The sequence below is a fragment of the Primulina huaijiensis genome, chromosome 10 (assembly GCF_012295235.1).
Source record: "Primulina huaijiensis isolate GDHJ02 chromosome 10, ASM1229523v2, whole genome shotgun sequence".
Classification (NCBI taxonomy): Eukaryota; Viridiplantae; Streptophyta; class Magnoliopsida; order Lamiales; family Gesneriaceae; genus Primulina; species Primulina huaijiensis.
Genome location: NC_133315.1, coordinates 19,716,411 through 19,736,042, shown reverse-complemented (window position 1 = coordinate 19,736,042; position 19,632 = coordinate 19,716,411). Strand labels below are relative to the sequence as shown.

General features: G+C 35.8%; 2 protein-coding genes across 7 annotated transcripts; one reads left to right on the top strand and one right to left on the bottom strand.

Moving 5' to 3' along the window:
* The first annotated feature begins 494 nt into the window (after positions 1-494).
* LOC140986365 (sulfate transporter 1.3-like) lies at positions 495-5,583 on the top strand. Of its 6 annotated transcripts, none has more exons than XM_073454575.1 (15): positions 495-730; positions 960-1,029; positions 1,789-1,865; positions 1,971-2,365; positions 2,468-2,672; positions 2,758-2,932; positions 3,033-3,098; positions 3,184-3,297; positions 3,407-3,523; positions 3,598-3,724; positions 3,998-4,284; positions 4,370-4,560; positions 4,673-4,761; positions 4,918-4,994; positions 5,116-5,583. In XM_073454575.1, the coding sequence occupies exons 4-15, from the start codon at positions 1,993-1,995 to the stop codon at positions 5,251-5,253; spliced, it is 1,959 nt and encodes a 652-aa protein (XP_073310676.1). In that variant the 5' UTR covers positions 495-730; positions 960-1,029; positions 1,789-1,865; positions 1,971-1,992; the 3' UTR covers positions 5,254-5,583. The 6 variants fall into 6 exon arrangements, with proteins under 6 accessions (XP_073310676.1, XP_073310674.1, XP_073310675.1 ...); XM_073454573.1 differs by having other exon boundaries at positions 956-1,029; XM_073454574.1 differs by having other exon boundaries at positions 956-1,029; positions 1,789-1,873.
* Positions 5,584-8,046: 2,463 nt separating this feature from the next.
* Positions 8,047-13,259, bottom strand: LOC140986436 (cell division control protein 48 homolog C-like). Its single transcript, XM_073454684.1, has 10 exons — positions 12,408-13,259; positions 11,039-11,640; positions 10,506-10,658; positions 10,038-10,154; positions 9,852-9,956; positions 9,083-9,148; positions 8,907-8,971; positions 8,596-8,797; positions 8,346-8,486; positions 8,047-8,262 (listed from the first exon to the last, which is right to left on the bottom strand). Exons 1-10 carry the CDS (start codon positions 13,219-13,221, stop codon positions 8,170-8,172), a joined length of 2,358 nt encoding a protein of 785 aa, XP_073310785.1. The 5' UTR covers positions 13,222-13,259; the 3' UTR covers positions 8,047-8,169.
* Between the last annotated feature and the right edge of the window lie 6,373 nt (positions 13,260-19,632).

The window sequence follows — 19,632 nt, the reverse complement described above, 5'->3', positions numbered from 1 at the left end:
TATTTCATTATATTTTTTCCTAGAAAATATCAATCAAGATTTGTTTTAATTTTGGGGAAGTTGGTGAAAAATCTCCAATCAAAACATTTGTTTCGGTTCACTCCCTACCCACAAAATTGTGGTACTATGTCATACAAATTGTGATACACTTCATGTGGAAATGTGGTACTAAAAAAGTACCCAGGGACTGAACACAAAAAAAAAACGACGGCTGAGAACTGAAGGCCAATTTCTCGTTCTCAATATTCTTATAATTCGATTCCATATTCTTCTATCTAAATTATTGACACATATATCACTTAATCAAATATTTTTTTATAATGTTTCTATATATATATATATATATATATATATATAAATTGTAATCGATAATATAATTATAGCAAAAAAGAAAAAGAAATAATTCTTATGCATTGATTAATTAATTAAAAATGTAGAAAAAAGACGAATAATGAAAAGGAAAAAGATTGGCCATATATTTTACCTTCTTCTCGAGGGAGTCGGAAGACTTGCAGGCGCGCATGAATATCATATTTCGTTAGATCTTTTTCCTCTCATTTTTACACTTGAAACGTGTTTGAATTCAACGCTTTTTCCGCTTAAATATCTGCACACGTTCGTCTTTGATTCACGTTTGCTTGCGGCAAATAGTATATACAAATTCAAGAAAACCAAAGCTGGCAAAATCATTCAGCTCCATACAAATTCATTGAACCTGGACGTGATCTCGGTAATCAAAATTTTTTTTTCTCCCGTTTCTTCTTGAATTTGACGGGGTTTAGTCATCAGAATGCGCGCGCTTACGTGGGCAATAAATCATTAGGACGCTTTAGAAAATGAAATCTTCTATAGTTTTTCTCCTACAGCTGTGCCTCTTGTTGTTGGAGTTTCCAATATTTTTTTGGGATTTTTTTTATTTTTTTTGGTGATAATGGTTGAATTTTTTTGCTAATAGGAAGAGATGGCGTCCATGCATATTTGCGTAGCTTTACGTTGAGAAGTGAGGTTGCAGAAAGAGTTTAGAAAAAGGTGAACTTTAATTTTCAGAATTGTATACTTTATTTGGCTATTGAAAAGTGAGCCATTAGTTGAACAAAAAAAAAAAAGTGAGCCATTAGGACCTACTTTTTATATAATTGATTATTAGGCTTAAAAAAGGCGATCATTTGTGATAAAATATGCCCTTTTTGGTGATTAAAAGTAAACTTTGTGAGTTTCCACAGCACTTTGGCATGAGATGAGACGAATTCTGGGTGAATTTAATTTGCAGTTTTTAGAAAAAAATCTTGCTTGAAACTTTATGATATCATCAGCAACTGTGCGTAACCGGAGTCGACTGACACACCGTGCAAATTGGTTGCATTTTATAATCAAAACACCATTTCTAAGTTAATGATTTTTGCGAATAAATAAATATACATACAACTATGAAAAAGCTGGTTGTTTTGAATATTAATGGCCATTCAAAAAGGAGAAGGGCCGTTTGTGGGTGGTGAACAGAATGGTGTAGTCAAATTTAAGCCACGGCAAGAGGATATTAAGTAAAGTTTAATAATACACTTTCAGACTTTAGAGTTTCGGGTAGCCAATGTTAAAAGTCAACTCTTTTATAAATCATAGTTTATGGCTTCTCTCAGATAATCTTATGATAAATTGGCATCATTTGCATTTATTAATGAATCGTGTTGGGATTTACTTGCCCTCGTACCTGAATGTAGTTTGAAAGGTGTCTAGATACGTTCTTTTCTGCTATCTCATACGGTCCCTTTCGTGTTTTTTTTTATACAGTTGACATCGGTTCTTAAACTGCTTATATAAGTTGGTGTTCCTTCGTAGTTCCTGACAGCTCTTCTTAGTACTCAGAGGTACAAAGGTTGTTGCCTAATCTTGTCTTTTGTTGTAATATATAACCGTTGGTTTGATTTCTTGAATGCGGAAGATTTATTTGTCGTCTTTGTTTGTGCATGCAGGTAGTCTCTTTCTTGGGCCACAATGAGTAGCAATCGAGTCGTAGATGGGGTGGATGTTGTAGGTGCGGCTTCTTCAGGTCGCCATTCTGATAACTTTCCGTATGTTCACAAAGTGGGCGTACCGCCAAAGCAAGGCCTTCTCAAGGAGTTCAAACGTACGGTGAAGGAGACGTTTTTCCATGATGAACCGCTTCGCCCTTTCAAGAATCAAACGAAGTCGAAGAAACTACTGCTGGGAATACAATCTGTTTTCCCCATTCTTGAATGGGGACGGAGCTATAAGCTTTCGTTTCTTAGAGGTGATATTATTGCAGGGCTTACCATTGCAAGTCTGTGCATCCCTCAGGACATTGCGTATGCAAAACTTGCTAATCTGGGCCCCCAATACGGGCTATGTAAGTAGCATTATGATATCCTTCAAAGGAAGGCGCTTTTTTTAAGAGCGAATGAAAAATATGGTCATTTAATTGCCCGAAAATTTTTGAATGAAATTGCAGATAGTAGCTTCGTTCCTCCCCTGATTTACGCTTTCATGGGGAGTTCAAGAGATATTGCCATTGGACCAGTTGCTGTGGTGTCTCTCTTGCTAGGAACTATGCTTCAGAAAGAGATTGATCCCAAAAACGAACACGAGTATCTGCGTCTTGCATTTACAGCTACATTCTTCGCTGGAGTCACTGAGTTTGCACTCGGTTTCTTCCGGTAAAAGCATAAACAACAACCATTGGCCGGTTTCTTCCTTCTGATATTTCAAGAAACTAAATGTTGTATTCATGTTTTGGTTCAGGCTGGGATTCTTGATTGATTTCCTTTCTCATGCTGCCATAGTTGGATTCATGGCTGGGGCAGCCATTACCATCGGGCTTCAGCAGCTCAAAGGCTTGCTTGGTGTAAAGACCTTCACCAAAAAAACAGACATAGTTTCTGTGATGAAATCTGTATGGAGCAATGTGCATCATGGGGTGAGACTTAGGTTCTTATTCGAAATTAGAATCGTTTTATATCAATAGATGAACGTTTATTTACTGTCTTTGAAGCTTACTATTTCTCCTTGTTTTACAGTGGAACTGGGAGACGGTTGTAATAGGAATTTCTTTCTTGGCATTCCTACTCCTTGCCAAATACATTGTGAGATTCAATTCCCTTCAATTTAGATTTTCGCAAATCGCAAGTTCATTTTTTTTACAGTTTCATCCTAATTTTGTCGAATCAGGGAAAAAGGAAGAAGAAATTGTTTTGGATTCCTGCTATAGCTCCATTGCTTTCAGTTATCATTTCAACCTTCTTAGTTTACATCACTCGTGCAGACAAGAAAGGCGTTCAAATTGTAAGATTCAATAGCTATAGATGTCGAACTAGTCCGCTAATTACAACCGATCATTTGTTAATTTCTGTAAAATAACTAATTAATTTTTTTACTCGGTATATGTATGTAGGTTCGCCGCATCGAAAAAGGCATAAATCCTTCTTCTCTGCACGAGATATATTTCTCAGGAACCTATCTTGGCAAAGGTTTTAAGATCGGTGTGGTTGCAGGGATGGTCGCGTTGACGGTAAGAAGAAAAGGCATAAACATACTCGTTTGAGTATCAAGATTCATTAAGCTAAAAGATTTTACATCTCACAGGAAGCTGTGGCTATTGGTAGAACCTTTGCAGCAATGAAAGACTACCACATAGATGGAAACAAAGAAATGGTCGCATTAGGATCGATGAACATCATTGGCTCGATGACATCTTGCTACGTAGCCACTGGTATGTCTTTTAAAAAACCAGTTTTTCCCTAAAATGTTAGAAATGGAAGAATATATTCTTAAATTCATATTTGATGAATTTAAGATTATGATATGTCTTTGATGTGATTTTATTTTTGATTAATTTTTGTATACTATTTATCTTAACGCATTTCACCATATGAAGAGGAGACAATTGAAATATAAACAACATAGTTTTTATATTTACCTTCGTTGTGATAACTTTAATTTTACCTCAAGCCTACGAGTTTTTGATCTTCTTAATTGTTGACAGGTTCCTTCTCACGCTCTGCTGTGAACTACATGGCTGGATGCAACACGGCTGTGTCGAACATAGTCATGTCTTTCGTTGTTTTGCTGACTCTTTTTGTCATCACCCCACTTTTTAAGTACACACCCAATGCGGTTTTAGCTGCGATTATCATATCAGCTGTGGTGAACTTGTTCGACGTTAAAGCCATGATTACTATATGGAAGATCGACAAATTCGATTTCGTGGCTTGTATGGGAGCATTCTTTGGAGTTGTTTTCGTGACTGTTGAGATTGGTCTTCTGATTGCAGTAAGACACTAAACAATCCCAGCCTTTGTTTCTGTTGCAGTTATGATATCTGATAGTGTTTAACTTCTGAGAATGTAACATACAGGTTGCTCTATCATTTGCCAAGATTCTTCTCCAAGTTACGAGGCCTCGAACTGCGGTGCTTGGGAAAATCCCGAGAACTTCGGTTTACCGGAACATTCAACAATACCCGGAAGCCACCAAAATTCCCGGACTTCTGATTGTGAGAGTTGATTCTGCAATCTATTTTTCCAACGCCAATTACATCAGGGAGAGGTATAGATTAGTCCTAATCCTTTTATTTCGGTCTCATCATTGTAATTTACGAATATAATTCTTCTGATGTGGGATTTGGCGAGTGCAAATTAAGATACGATTTTTTTCACAGGATACTGAGATTGCTGGATGATGAAGAGGAGCAACATCTCAAAGACAGCAGCCAACAAAAAATTCAGTATTTAATAATTGAAATGTCACGTAAGGACTTTTTCGATTATGTAATTATTTAAACTTCCGTCGTTGTGTCATAATCAAGACCAAAGACGACGATGTTGATATAATTTAGTCTCGAACTTGATTCTCAACATGTTAATGCCTATAATCTAAAATCTTTTTGCATGTTTTCGTTTGCAGCTGTAACAGATATCGACACTAGCGGCATTCATTCCTTGGAAGATCTGCACAAACATGTACAAAAGAAAGATATACAGGTATGATATATAGCGTTTCACTAAAACTAACAGAAAACAAATGAATTCCTGGGACCGTGCATGTCCCATGCATAAAGGCTCCACAACACATTGTATCGGATTCATTCCCATTTTCTTGCAGGTTGTTTTAGCAAATCCGGGGCAGGTGGTGCTCGAAAAGCTCTACACGTCTGACTTCCCCAACTTGATTGGAGAAGACAAGATTTTCCTCACTGTAGTTGATGCTGTTACGACTCTGGCTCCCAAGATGGAGCCTTGAGCCGTTCGTTTACTTCAAAATTGAATCGTTTTTTGTTATGTTCGATTTGTCGTTTGGGAACAGATCACGAGAGTCGGAAAGAAAAAGAAGGGATCTGAGGGCCGCTGCTTCTCACGACTAGGCCTCACCTCATTTCCGGCTATGACATCGGAGAAGCTCTCGAGAGTCGTGATTGTTTTGTTTTACTTTGCATGGTTAGCATGAAATAACTGTTCTCTGTACATTTTCTTGTATCTTGCTGTCAAGGTAATTTTATTCTAGTTGCTCATCTTCTTCTGTTGTTGTTATGTATTAGTTAAAGCAAATTGTGTCACTTTCACTTGGTTTGCTGTTGTTTTGTATTAAATTGTTGTATCTTTACTTTTTCATATANTAAAAAAGAAAAATGCTTGATGGACACCTTATAGTGTACAACTTGTCCTATATTAACTTACATTTTTCTTACCCAATGCAAAACTACCCATGAAAATAAATAAATCTTATTACCTAATGATAGTTATGAAAATAAATAAATATCTTATTACCTAATGATAGTTTTGTAATTGATAAGGAAATATATAAATCAAGATGTATACTAAAATATACATACAGCATTACTCATTAAAAAAAATTATTTCTTACTTCTTATCAAATTTGTGAAGACGCGTTTCTTTGATATAAATACTTAATTTTAAATCGAATCGATCAATTTGATGTGGACTTTTCTTTACAAAGTTGTGCAAATTTATAAAAGAAAAGTTCATATAATTATTTTTTTAAGTATTTACAAATACTACCTTAATAATATATATAAACTCAAGAAATTAAATAAGCTGACAAAATTATTCAGCTCCATTCAAATTCATTGAACCTGGAAGTAATCTCAGTAATAAGATGTTGGCAAAAACTTGTGTGTGACGGTCTCACGGGTCGTATTTTGTGAGACAGATCTCTTATTTGGGTCATCCATGAAAAAGTATTACTTTTTATGCTAAGAGTATTATTTTTATTGTGAATATCGATAGGAATGACTCGTAGATAAAGATTCGTGAGACCGTCTCACAAGAGACATACTCTAAGATGTTTACTGTTTCTTGAAATTAAATCAAATGGTTAATTTAACTTGCTGTAATTATATATTATTGTCGTGGTTAATTTAGTTGGAATTTCTAACCATTTTTTTTTCTTTGTTGAATTTGCTGATATGGAAAAGATGGTCTCCATGCATATTTGTGTATCTTTACGTTGAGAAGACAAGTAGTCGAAAGAGCTAAAAAAAGGTGAGCTTTTAGAATTGTACACTATATTTTCATGGTTTAGTTCAACGAGAGTGTTACCTATATGGCTAAATCCAATTATCATTGTTATATTTAAAAATATTTTTATGTAGAGTCGAGCATAAACTTCATATATTTAGGTCGATGATAGTAATAAAATTTGTAGTAAACCTATTAACGAAAATCTCACTACCTAACTTTTTGACTTACGTTCCAAGAAAGTATGTCAATTCACTCAAAATTTCTCACAGAGTTTGGGGTTAGTAGAGTGGAATATAACCCTTAGTAAACTTAAAAATTGTTTTATCTAAAGTTCTAATAACAAAGTTATGATCAAACAAGAATTTAGACAAAATATCAAACCATGCACGATGACTTGTTCTAGGCCATACAATATTTTATCAAGTTTATACACGTAGTTGACGACTTAAACAACTATCAATGATTATGCCGCTTGAGTTTCTGATGATGTTAGAAGCTTGAATACAACTTGAAATCAATCTGCAACTTTACTATCTGAGCGGTCCACTGCAGCTTGAGTTGTAATAAAGAGAAGTGCAGCTTGACTTTGGGGTATAGTTCATCTTGAATCTGTCCGCCTTGACTTCTTTTAGCATAGTTCAACCTTGATCAGTCCGACTTGATTTCACACTATCCAGCTTAAAACCTGTAAATACACTTGAATAGCTGCTGGACTTTGAAAGAACTTGATTTATACCATTCAGCGATATTGCAGTTCGAATTCTCTTCTCAGAGCCCAGTTAGAAACATGTCAATATATGCAAATAAGAGCTAGACCCTGAAACAACTCGATACTGTTTGTTATCATCAAAACTTATCGTATTTTCAATCAAACATAACTAGTTGGATTTGAGGGTGTGATTTACCAACGAAGCTATTTATCGATGGAATGTGCCAAATTGGTTATATTCGAGGATACGATGACAAAATACCCTATTAAATTTAACTAAAATAAATTATTTTGACACAAGTTTGATCGATTCGATCTAAAATGAAGTATTTATATTGTTTTACATTGATATTTTATGTTGTATTTTAGTTTATAAAATATCTGAAAAATAATAATCACTCCAGCCTCTGTCAGAAATGTTAAATTAGAAGTTTTTTCAATAAAATCTAGTCATTTTTACTTGGACTTTACGATATGATTTCAAGCATATAATCAAGGGTAATTTAGGAAGAAAATAATAGATCTTAAAATCGATATTTGGGTACGAAAAGCTAGTGGGATAGACTTTCTAAATAATAGCCGTAGTTTTAATTTTTTGGTTAGGGAATTAAATAGACTTCTTTGTTTAGGCAAGTTAACCTGAGAATGTGGCACGAGGAAGAGGAAAATCGCAATAGGAAAAAAAAAAAAAAAAAAAAACNAATTAGAGTGCATGTAGCTAAAATTGAATGGCGAATAATATCATGTACGATATGGTACATCACCATATCTTTCACTAAAGCTTAAACGCATCAATCATTTATTGTATAAATTCAAAAAGAAGTCTGACAATCAAGATTTTCAAAAGCTGGGGAACCAAAACATATATAAATATGATATATATTTGAAACGGGTAACTTCAAGTATAAAAAACAATAACTCTAGGAAAATGCAGTAGTTTTTTTTTTTTTTTCCAGAACCTGCAATAGTTCAAGAAAAAGATTTGATAAAAGTATTAGAAGCATTAACTTTCCGCAATCCAGATTTCAAGCTTTTCGACAAACTCTCGTAATGCTGAATTCTCTGCACAACAAGAAGGCACATAAGATGAACAGGAAAATGAACAAAGGTAAGTTATTTATATAATGCGTGTAAAAGGCAGGCACCTCCTCTGAAACTGAGGGAGACATTTGCTTTAATGCTCTGTTGATATGTTCATCCTTGACGGTCAAAAGAGAATAATCAACAGAACTTTCGTGCAATGAGGCCCATATGTCTTCCATTAATATACTAGTAGCTTTATGCAACTGTCCTTGCCAAAAGAGGGAGCAATTTTCAACAAAACAAAAAATAATCATGAGCGATTCAGCAACAGACTGATGTATGAAGGAAAAGGTGTCAGAAAAAAAGACATACAAGTCCAAATAGATCGGCTCCACTAAAATTTTCACATGAACTGTCTTTTCCAATCGCCATTAGGTCGACAGAAGCATCTATCTTCATCTTCGTAGCAATAGATTTCAGGATCATTCCTCGTTCTTCTGGACAAGGGAGAGGAACATACAAAAGTTCTTCAAATCTTCCAGGTCTAAGTAAAGCTGGATCCATGGCTTCAGGCCTGTCAACATGCCGAAAGGTAAAGGATGTTATGTTAGACCATGGACCTAACAAAAACATGTATTTTAGCTGCCCATCCACAATAATGTGCTTCGTGCAATAAGCTCTACCTATTTGTGGCAGCAATCACATAGACACCCTGTCTTTGTTCGGCTCCATCAAGACATACTAGTAACTGAAATAACAGAAACATTTTGTTTTCAGACCATAACAAGGTTTCAACGAGCAGACAGATATATTATATACTCAGGAGGGGAACCATCTGGACGAGTGTTTTTTTACTGACCTGATTCACAAGTTTCTCAATATAAAGTCCCCCTTCTCTATCACGATCTGTTGTCAATGCATCCACCTAGTAAAAAAGGAACTACGGAGTTAAGAAAACATAAATCCATCAAACTGACCTACATACTGAGAGGAAAAAACCAACAAAAATGAAAAAGCAGTGGATTTCGAAGTAACTGTAGCCTGTTACAAAACAGATGTAAAAAAGGGAATCCAGATTAATAAAAAAAGTAACCAAAAATTGGTTCCTGTGATTGCAGAATGGATTTACGAAGCAAAGGCCTAAACTGTAGTGCGCAGAATTTTGTAAGTTCGGACCATCACTAATGCATCAAGAAGTTCAATGGATTTGAACAGAAATCACAAGTAAAACTACAAGATGTTAAAAAAACAATTGCATCGAAACTTCCATATAGTTTGCTCATGTATTGATTTTCCAACATTTGAGTGCAACTACTGAGGATAATATTGAGAAAACACAGCATAATATGGCGAATCCGCACTCGGACATTTTTAAACCTGCATTGACAATTGAGGAAAAATAAGAGAGTAACTGCCAAGATCATCCAATCAAACTTTGACCACAAGTAGCTCAACTGTGCATGTTTGATATGCGCAAATTATGCGAGAACTTAAAACAAATCAACACTGTGGATGCAGATAATTTGAAATTAGGGCTGTTTAACTTGAAACACCATATAAGATCTAGACACCAATTTGATGACAATTTGGGTGATTATTAATAGTCGTAAATGGGAGTAAAATAGTACCTCATCAAAGAAAAGAATGCATGGAGAACATGTTCTTGCCCGCATAAATATTGTCCGCACTGCCAATTCACTTTCACCAACATATTTATTCAGCAGTTCAGGGCCCTAGATATACAACAAAAGATTACTTTAAGAGACCAACAATATTGTGCTCAGCTATACTACGAGGGAAGAAAATGAAGGAACCTTAATATAAATGAAGTTGGCTCCAGCTTCACATGCAGCAGCCTTTGCAATCAATGTCTTCCCGCATCCCGGGGGGCCATAAAGCAAAATTCCCGACTCTACACCCATCCCAAAATGCTGGGAAACAATAAAATCTCTTTTAAGCATCAAACTCCTCAAATCATTCAATAAATAGGACAAGTAGGAAGATCTTCTGTCAGCAAACTGAGAGAAGTTTATCATTTAATACAGATTATTTTATTTGTTAATAATCATCAATAAAATAAGTTTTCAAAGAATCAATGTGCAACATACTCGTGAAAACGGAATATGCAAGTCAGAAACTCAAATGCAAAAAAAATTCAAAATTGTGTATCTTGCAGAGAATCTCAAGGCGCGATAACAGCTGAGCATGCATTAAAAATTTAAAACCAAACATCCATCTAGATGATCTCAATTCTCAATCATATATGAAATGAAATTAATCACCTCAAAAAATTCAGGAAACCTTATTCTTTTGACTATATGATGGTCAAACACTTGTTTGAGCGAATGAAGTCCTCCAACTTCATCCCACTTCACATTTGGCAAAACAGAAAACCCTTCCCTTTTAGAAGAAGGTTGGACCTTTTCAACAGCGTCCTGCAAAAAATGAAATAGAATGAAAACAGATGAAAGGGCATGAAAAGACAATAAAGTGAGTGAAATTGTTTTGAGTGAAAAGTAACACATGATAGGAAAATAGGAGATACAGCAAATGATTAAAGCGTATCACCGACGCGAAGAAAACCTGAAAGCAATGAACAAATCATGAAATTGCAATAGCAAATTAACAACTAAACATATTACTACCCAATTATATTCTTGTTCCTCTTTTTGTACTATAGAAAGGAAGTCATGTAGGAACGCAAGGATGCTTAGAGTTCAACACAATTATTATTTTTTTTAAAAAAGAACTTGATTAAGTGCCACAATTTGTTCATTATTTACCAACGAGTGGATCGGTCCCAAATCATGATTACCTCAAAATCAGCAATCGTGATGCTAAGTTTATCCAATTCTTCATGGGGCCACGGGTGTCTCCACAAATCTTCACGATATTCTCCTGAAAGAACATCTTTTTTATGACTTAAAATTCTTTTCATTGCAAGGATACCAGCCTTCTTGACCAGGGCAGCCAAATCTGCTCCAACAAATCCAGGAGTGGATCTAGCTACTTTCTTAAGATCCAAGGCACCTTTAACTTTAAGATTGCGAGTGAGTACTTTTAACATCTCGACCCGTGCCTTTTCATCTGGAACACCTAAACCAAATTCACAATCAAATCGTCCAGGCCTTCTCAAGGCGGGGTCAATAGCATCCGGTCTATTTGTTGCCCCAATCACGAGGACATGGCCAGGTCTGCTATTAGAACTCTCTGAATCTTCATTTCCATTGACAGGTTTTACGACTCTGTTTGCTTCATCCATACAAGTCATCAATTGTGTAACAATCCGTCGATCCGTTTCTCTCAGCAAATTTTCCCTTTTTGAAGCAATTACATCAATTTCATCAATGAATATAATAGAAGGCGCTGTCCTATATGCTTTTGCGAACAGATCTCGGATATTTTCCTCTGACGACCCTATAAAGTTTAAAAAGAAAATAAAAAAGAAAGAAGATGAAGAAGCTTTACAATCTAAAGCACAACTTCATTACTTTATTCATTGTGCCTAAAAATCAAACACCGCCTATAACAGAGAAAAGTAAGAAACCACAAGGTGGCTAAGAAACCACCAACATGCAAATAAAAGATTCAGGAATGTCGTCACCTAAACATTAAAACTCCAGTAAAATGAAATGCTTAGCATGGTCATCAATATTCTGTGAGACTAGTAGTTCATTAACCAGGAGAATGCCAGCCTGTCCTAGTCGTCACAAATTGGTTCCACCAAGAAGGAAGTTTCAAACAAAATATAAAATATCAGGCACATGAAAGATTCAGGAATGAAGTCACCTGAGAATTAAAGCTCCATAAAAAAATGAAATGCATAGAATGGTTATCAATATTCCTTGAGACTTGTTATTCATTAATCAGGAGAAAATCAGGCCAACCAGTTCTAGACCTCACAAATTGGTTCCACAAAGGAGGCAGTTTCAGACACAACGCTGAGCTATATTTTTTGAGCAGCCCCTAAGAAATTGTAATATCACAAAAATCAGGCAGCTGAAGCATGCCCAAAAAAAAACACGAGGCGTTCACTTAATACGGGATGATGATCATAGACCTACCAAGTTAGCAATAAAAATGAAATGTAGAGAATTTGTTAAATGAGCAACATGATAAGGGATTAACAACACATATGTATCACACATTACTTTCGGAACTGCTCATGTATATAACCAGCATACCGGAAACTCCAGACACCAATTCAGTAGCAGAAATCTTGTAAAACAGGACTCCAGCCTCATTGGCAATGGCATGAGCCAACGTGGTTTTCCCACATCCTGGTGGACCGTGCAGCAAAATTCCCCTCATGGGTTCCAAGCCGAGGTGCTGCATCACATCTGAACGACAAAAGGGCACCACCAATTCCTCTGTCAATCGACAGATAACTTCACTCAACCCCCCTAAATCCTTGAACTTCGGCCCATTATCGTCATCATTATTCAATGCCCCAAGCTCATCCCCTACCTTTCCTTCCCCAAATTCTGTACCGTCTTCACCCCTTGTATTTACCACGACAACTTCCCTATTCCCCTCCACTCCACCCGATTTCTTCGAAATATCACGGTAGTTTTCCCTTAGATTCGAATTCATCAAATCAATTCCATCGCCCCCCGATGTCGTAACCCAGTCCTCCGAGGAATCTACACTGCCTGAGGAAGATACCGCAGCATAGACATTATTCCTCCTCTTATCCCGCAATGTAACCTCGCTCTTATCAAATTCCTTTCGTTTCTTTCTAGGAATCGTTTCCTTCTGTTCATGGACATTAGAACCATCTGAGACGTCATCGTTTGCTTTGCCTGAACTGTGAAGAATCTGATGGACACGTTTGGTGAAAATCAGCAGCGGGAGACGCGCGTACTGTGGATATGTGGAGCGAAGGTGGCCTATCAGTTGGTCGACGTTGGCATAATTATCCACGGATTCTATGCGTCGGCGTAATATACCGCCGACCACGGACGTCAACCCTCCCACCCGGCCTCGCGCTCTTCTCATGTTCAGGGTTCACCTCTTGCTTTGTTCGTATTTCCTCATCAATAAACAATATTTTCTTGAAATATTTATTAAAGTATTTTTATTATATATTGAAAGGAAATATAATTTCTACCGTATTATCTTTTCCTTGTTTTGATTGTGTAGAATATCTAATGAGATTTTGTCTTTTTAGATAATGAGATAATTATGTAAATACTATCATGATATGGTATCAATGTTCAAAATAAGTTTTATCTATTCTATTTTATTAAAGTTGAGGACATGATAATAATTATCTAGGAAGGACACCAACTTTTTCTTCCAATTTTATCCTTATATGATACTAATATTACACTTTTGTTTTTTTTTTTAAAAAAAAATTCAACACACACTTTTAGTTTTATTCTTTTTATTTCAACAATTCAAATATCAATTTAGTTCATCTGTAATTTATCAAATTTCACTTTAGTCCATCGATAATGATAAAAAAGACTGTACACACACGCATCACATGTGCAGAGTAACTAGTTCCTAATTAAACTCCAACTTTCCTTGTGGAATAGGTTTCTTTGTGGAGAAAAAACTCTAGGAGAGATGAAGTCTATAAATAAGAAGAACAAAGACGTTGACAAGGTCGGCTTTTGATTCAGAGAAATCAATATATAAAGTTGTTGCTGGTTTGAAGAGTGTCGTTCCACGTGTTGCCGTGATTGTTGGAGACATCTGCAGACAACACGCGTGCAAGTGTTGGCTAAAGATCGTGTTTTGTTGCTCCAAGTTTTTGTCATCACGTTTTTGCTTTCTTTATTGCGTTTTAGTGTTATTGGTTATTTTAGAAAGCTAGTTTATTTTCTCCAACAACAATTTCAACCAAAGAATGAAGGAAAAGGTCAATTTAATTCGAAGAAGTATGAATCGGTGCAATGTAGAGAATGCAATGGTTTTGGTCACTATGCCAACGAATGTGCTAACAGATTACGAAAGAACAAAGGCTATAATATTTCTCTAAGCGATGAAGAATCTAATGAGGAAGATAAATCCAATGATGAAGATAACCACACCTCCTTAACTGCACTGTTGACAGAAAAACGCTGGCTGCAGGTGAACCCTTTAGGTGTTGCCTTAGGTGTTGCCACTCCTGGACGCAACACGTGTGCAAAATCAGTTTGTTTAAAATCTACATCTTCTGGAAATTCGATTGTAGATGATGAGTTGGAAGCTGATGATGAAGAAATCACTCTTGAGAGTGTACAAAAGCTTTAAGAAGAGTTGTATGTCGATTGGACCAAAAGATATAACTCAACTCTCATGAAGGAGAACACTGAACTAAAAACTGTGGTTGCCAAACTTGAAGTAATCTGAGCAAAAAGGACTTGAAACTAGGTAAGACCAAGGATGAGCTTCAAAAGGCAATTGAGACTTTATCCAAGTTTAATTCGAGCACATTCAAGCTTGATTTCATACTTTTGATGGAAAGAGATGACAAGAAGGGCTTAGGTTTCAAAGACAATGTGTTTGAAATTGGTGAATCTTCAAAATCAACTATCTTTGTGAAAGGAACAGCTGATAAACTCACACAGTCACAATCCACATCATCGATAAAAAATTCTCCAACAAAAAGACAACATGTTGTACCTGTTCCTAAGAAAAAAAGACGCATGTATGTATGTCATTACTGTTTCAAGCCTGGACATATCAGGCCCTACTGTTTTAAACTCAAGGAGGACTGCATGAATCAAAAGACGAACCGTATGTTGCTCCGAATGTTGCCCAACATTTCCCGCAACACCTCCAACCGTCGACCTACAATAAGACAAATTTGGGTACCAAAAGAAACAACTCACTGTAATGTTGTCTATACTTCATTGAAAACTAACAATGCAGGTCATTGATACTTTGATAGTGGAAGCTCTTGACACATGACAGGATCACTAGAATATCTCATTGATTATGTTGAACATAAAGGTGGTAGAGTAACCTATGGAGGGAAGGATTGTTGGAAAGGGAACATTGAATGTAGAAAGACTACCAAAGCTCCACAATGTGCTTCATGTTGAAGGATTAAATTTGAATCTAATAAGCATAAGCCAATTGTGTGATGATAAGTTGCTTGTCAAGTTCGACAAACATACTTGTGAAATTTTTGATGAAACTAACATGTGCATTATGACAAGTACAAGATCTTCGGACAACTTCTACCAAATAGGTGAAGAACTTTCATGCAAACATGCACAAGTCAGTGAACTCGACCTTTGGCATCAAAAACTCGGTCATGTAAATTTCAAAACTTTGAAGACTTGTGTAAGTACGATGCAGTACGAGGTATGCCTAATCTCTCATCTGGTATACCATATGTGTGCGGAGATTGTAAGAAAGATAAGCAAACTCGCGTGTCACACTCAGTGTTCTCGAATTGCTACACATAGATCTTATATGTCCTATGGAAGTGGAAAGCTTTGGAGGTAAGAAGTATTCATTTGTATGTGTCGATGATTTTTCACGATTTTCATGGGTTAGTTTCATTAGGGAGAAATCAGGCACGTTCAATGTGTTTAAACAGTTAATCACAAGAATCACAAACTTCCACAGTTTGAAGGTGAGAATGATCGACTGATCATGGTAAAGAATTTGAGAACTCTTCATTCTCATTTTGTGACAGGAAAGGAATTTCACACGAATTCTCAGCACCAAAAACCCCACAGCAAAATGACATTGTTGAACGCAAGAACAGGACATTACAAGAAATGGCTAGGGCGATGCTAGCTTTGAAGAATATTTCAAAGCGTTTTTGGGCAGAAGCTCTTAATACAGCTTGTCATATCTCAAATAGAGTGTATTTAAGAAGTGGTTTAACCATGACTTCTTATGAAATAATCATGAGAAAGAAGCCTAATCTGAAATATTTTCATGTTTTTGGTTGTGTTTGTTATACTTTGAATGACAGGGATCAACTTGCAAAGTTTGATTCAAAAAGTGATAAGTGTTTGTTTTTGAGATATGCCACTAATAGTCGAGCCTCTCGCATGTTTAATTTAAGAACTATGACTATTATGGAATCTATTAATGTTGTTTTTGATGACTGTGCATATCTAAAAAAGAAAACAGCTGAAGATGATGTGGAAGAGCTTCTGGAAATTCCTCTATAACTGAAAAATGCAGGCGTTGCCCAGATGTTGCAACACCTAGCACAACACGTGACACTGAAGTCAGTGAATCTGAGGAAGAAACACACAATGATGATGATCTAGTAAATGATGGACAGAATATTCCAAGTAAAATTCAGAAAAATCATCCATCATCTCAAATAATTGGAAATATGCAGGGAGAGGTACAAACTCGAAAGAAAGAAAAAGTGGATTACCGAAAGATGGCTGGACTTATATGCATGAGCTCTACGTACTCACATGTTAGATTTTCATGTTTTCTATCCAATTTCGAACCCAAAAATGTTGATGAAACGTTCAAATATGAATTTTGGATTAATGCAATGCACGAGGAGCTTGAACAATTTGTTCGAAATGATGTGTGGTATTTGGTTCCATCTCCTGACCATGGTAATGTAATTGGTACAAAACTAATTTTCAAGAATAAAACTGATGAGTCAGAAAACATAATTCGAAACAAAACAAGGTTGGTTGCTCAAGGGTACACACATGTTGAGGGGGTTGACTTCGATGAGACCTTTGCTCATGTAGCCCGTATTGATTCAGTTCGACTGTTGTTAGCCATTGCATGCTACATGAAAATCAAAATTTTTCAAATGGATGTCAAAAGTACGTTTTTAAATGTAATTTTGAATGAGGAAGTGTATGTTAGACAACCTAAGGATTTTGAAGATCTACATCATTTGGATCATGTTTACAAATTGAAGAAGACACTTTATGGTTTGAAGCAAGCAGCACGTGCGTAGTATGGAAGATTGACAGAATATCTACTTGAAATTGGCTTCAAACGAGTTGAGGTAGTCAAAACTCTTTTTATTTAGAAATCCAAAGGTGAGATTCTTATTTGTCAAGTTTATGTTGATATAATATTTGATTCTTCATCCAAAAGGCATGCTAATGATTTTTTTGAGTGCATGTCATCTACCTTTGAAATGAGCATGGTTGGTGAGTTGAGTTTCTTTCATGGTTTGTAAATTAAACAAGTGCATGATGTCATCTTTCTGTGTCAAAGTAAATATGCTAAAAATTTGGTTAATAAATTTGTAAATAAAAACACTAAACACATGAGAACTCCTATAGGCTCGAGTGAAAAATTGTGCAAAGATGATATTGCCGAAAATGTTGACAACACTTTATATCGCAACATCATATGTAGCCTCCTGTATTTGATAGTTAGTCGTCCTGACATCATGTTTAGTGTATGTTTATGTGCTAGATATCAAGTCAATCCTAAAATCTCTCATTTAAAAGCTGTGAAGCGTATCTTACGTTACATAACATGAACTATTGATCTAGGACTGTGGTACACTCAAGAAACCAATTCGAACTTAGTAGGATTTTCTGATGCTGATTGGGATGGTGATTTAGATGATAGAAAAAGTACATCTGAAAGTTGCTTTTATCTTGGCAATAATTTGATCTCTTGGCATAGTAGGAAACAAAATTGTGTGTCACTTTCAACTGCTGAATCTGAATATGTGGCAGCTGGAAGTTGTTGTTCTCAACTTTTATAGATGAACCAAATGATAGAAGACTATGGACTTAAGAGTGAATCTTTAGTTGTGTACTGTGATAATTCTAGTGCAATCAATATTTCAAAAAATCCAGTACAATAATCTCGAACTAAACACATTGACATTAGACACCACTTTATTCGAGATTTAGTAGAAAAAAGATTGATTCGAATTGAATTTGTTGGTACAAATAACCAACTGACTGACATATTCAAAAAAACATTAGACTGTGAGAGATTCTACAACCTTAGAAAATCTCTCAGCATGTGTTCTGCCTAATCATTCATAGATGTTGTCTCATATGTTACAACATCTCGGACAACACCTAACATGCATGTGCATTTTTAAGACTTAGGAATTCTGTATTACATTCATACTGTGATATGTTGTGTTGAACTATATTGTATAGTTTTCTGATGCACTTAAAATTCTTGTTATATTTTAAATTCCTCACACCTATACATGTGAACTCGGTCACAAAGGATTTGAAGAATGGTCACCTGACTCTAACCAATGTGACAAGTAGCCCAAGAAACATTGAAAAATAATAATTAAAAATTTTGGGTCTGTGTTAGAAGGAAATATGGAAAAAGCTACCTAAAGGAGCCTAATTAAGGCTGCACTTTCAGTGTGAGAGCTACCCCTTCTAAAATTAACACATAAATAGAAGAATATAGAAAAAGCTACCTAGAGGAGTCCAATGAAGATTGTTCTTCTAGTGTGGGAGCTACTACTTCTATGTTCAGAAAGTTGTTAAATCATCGAGTGCGAAGAAAAATTAAATTTTTTTTTCTGGAATTGCGTGTTGTCGAAAGATGTTGCCAACATTTGTAACAACACTTCATCTGTAACATATTTCATATTTGTTTTTCATGTTTCTATTTATGTTACATTTGTTATTAGGCATAAATAGGTCATGCATAAATATAACTTTGTGAATATTGTTGTGTCATGAGGACGTGAGTATTTCAACAAAGAAAATTCGATGAAAATCCAGTTTTCATGGAAAAATTGAATTCGTGTGATCTTTGATTTTTAGTGGAGTTAATTTTGATGTGGGTTACCAATTCTGGTAATTATTTTGAAATCAAATTGTGCTAAATTAACACCACCGTCAATGGCTATACTTCCGGGAGTTTAATTTTTTTTATCCGTTAATATTTTACCGTTAGAAGCAAATCAATGGACTGAAAAATTCTGATTTTGTTACCGTTGCAGTGATTGCGCTGGGTTATCTTTTAATCCACACTCCTTCACCTCATAATTCATATTATCAACATCTTTATTTTTTTGGAAACCATCGAAAAATTATCCTGTGAAATTTCGTTTTGTTCTCTGTAATCTCTCTTCTTTTACATTACTTAACTCTCAATTCATACTCCATGGCAGACAAGGGCTTTGATCCTCATGATATTCGAAGTGAAATGGGCCACAATAACGATGTTGCACCTACGCCCACAACATCCGCCACAACGACGACAGAAACACCCATTGTCGAACCGTCCATGGCGTTGATACCAGTTGTTGTTCAACCCGAACCAATGGAGACCATTCTCCCGGGAGAACCAGGCAACGAATTTGATATTGAAAACCCCCCTTGGGATTGGGAAGCTTACAGGCGTGCGGTTCCACCCTCTCTTCCAAAACGCCGATCAAAGAGAATGAGGGAATACAATCCGGACCTCACCCCAAACAAACATTTTCGTCACAAAAGGGAACCATCAAATGTTCCTTCCCTTGCTGACCCCGAAAAT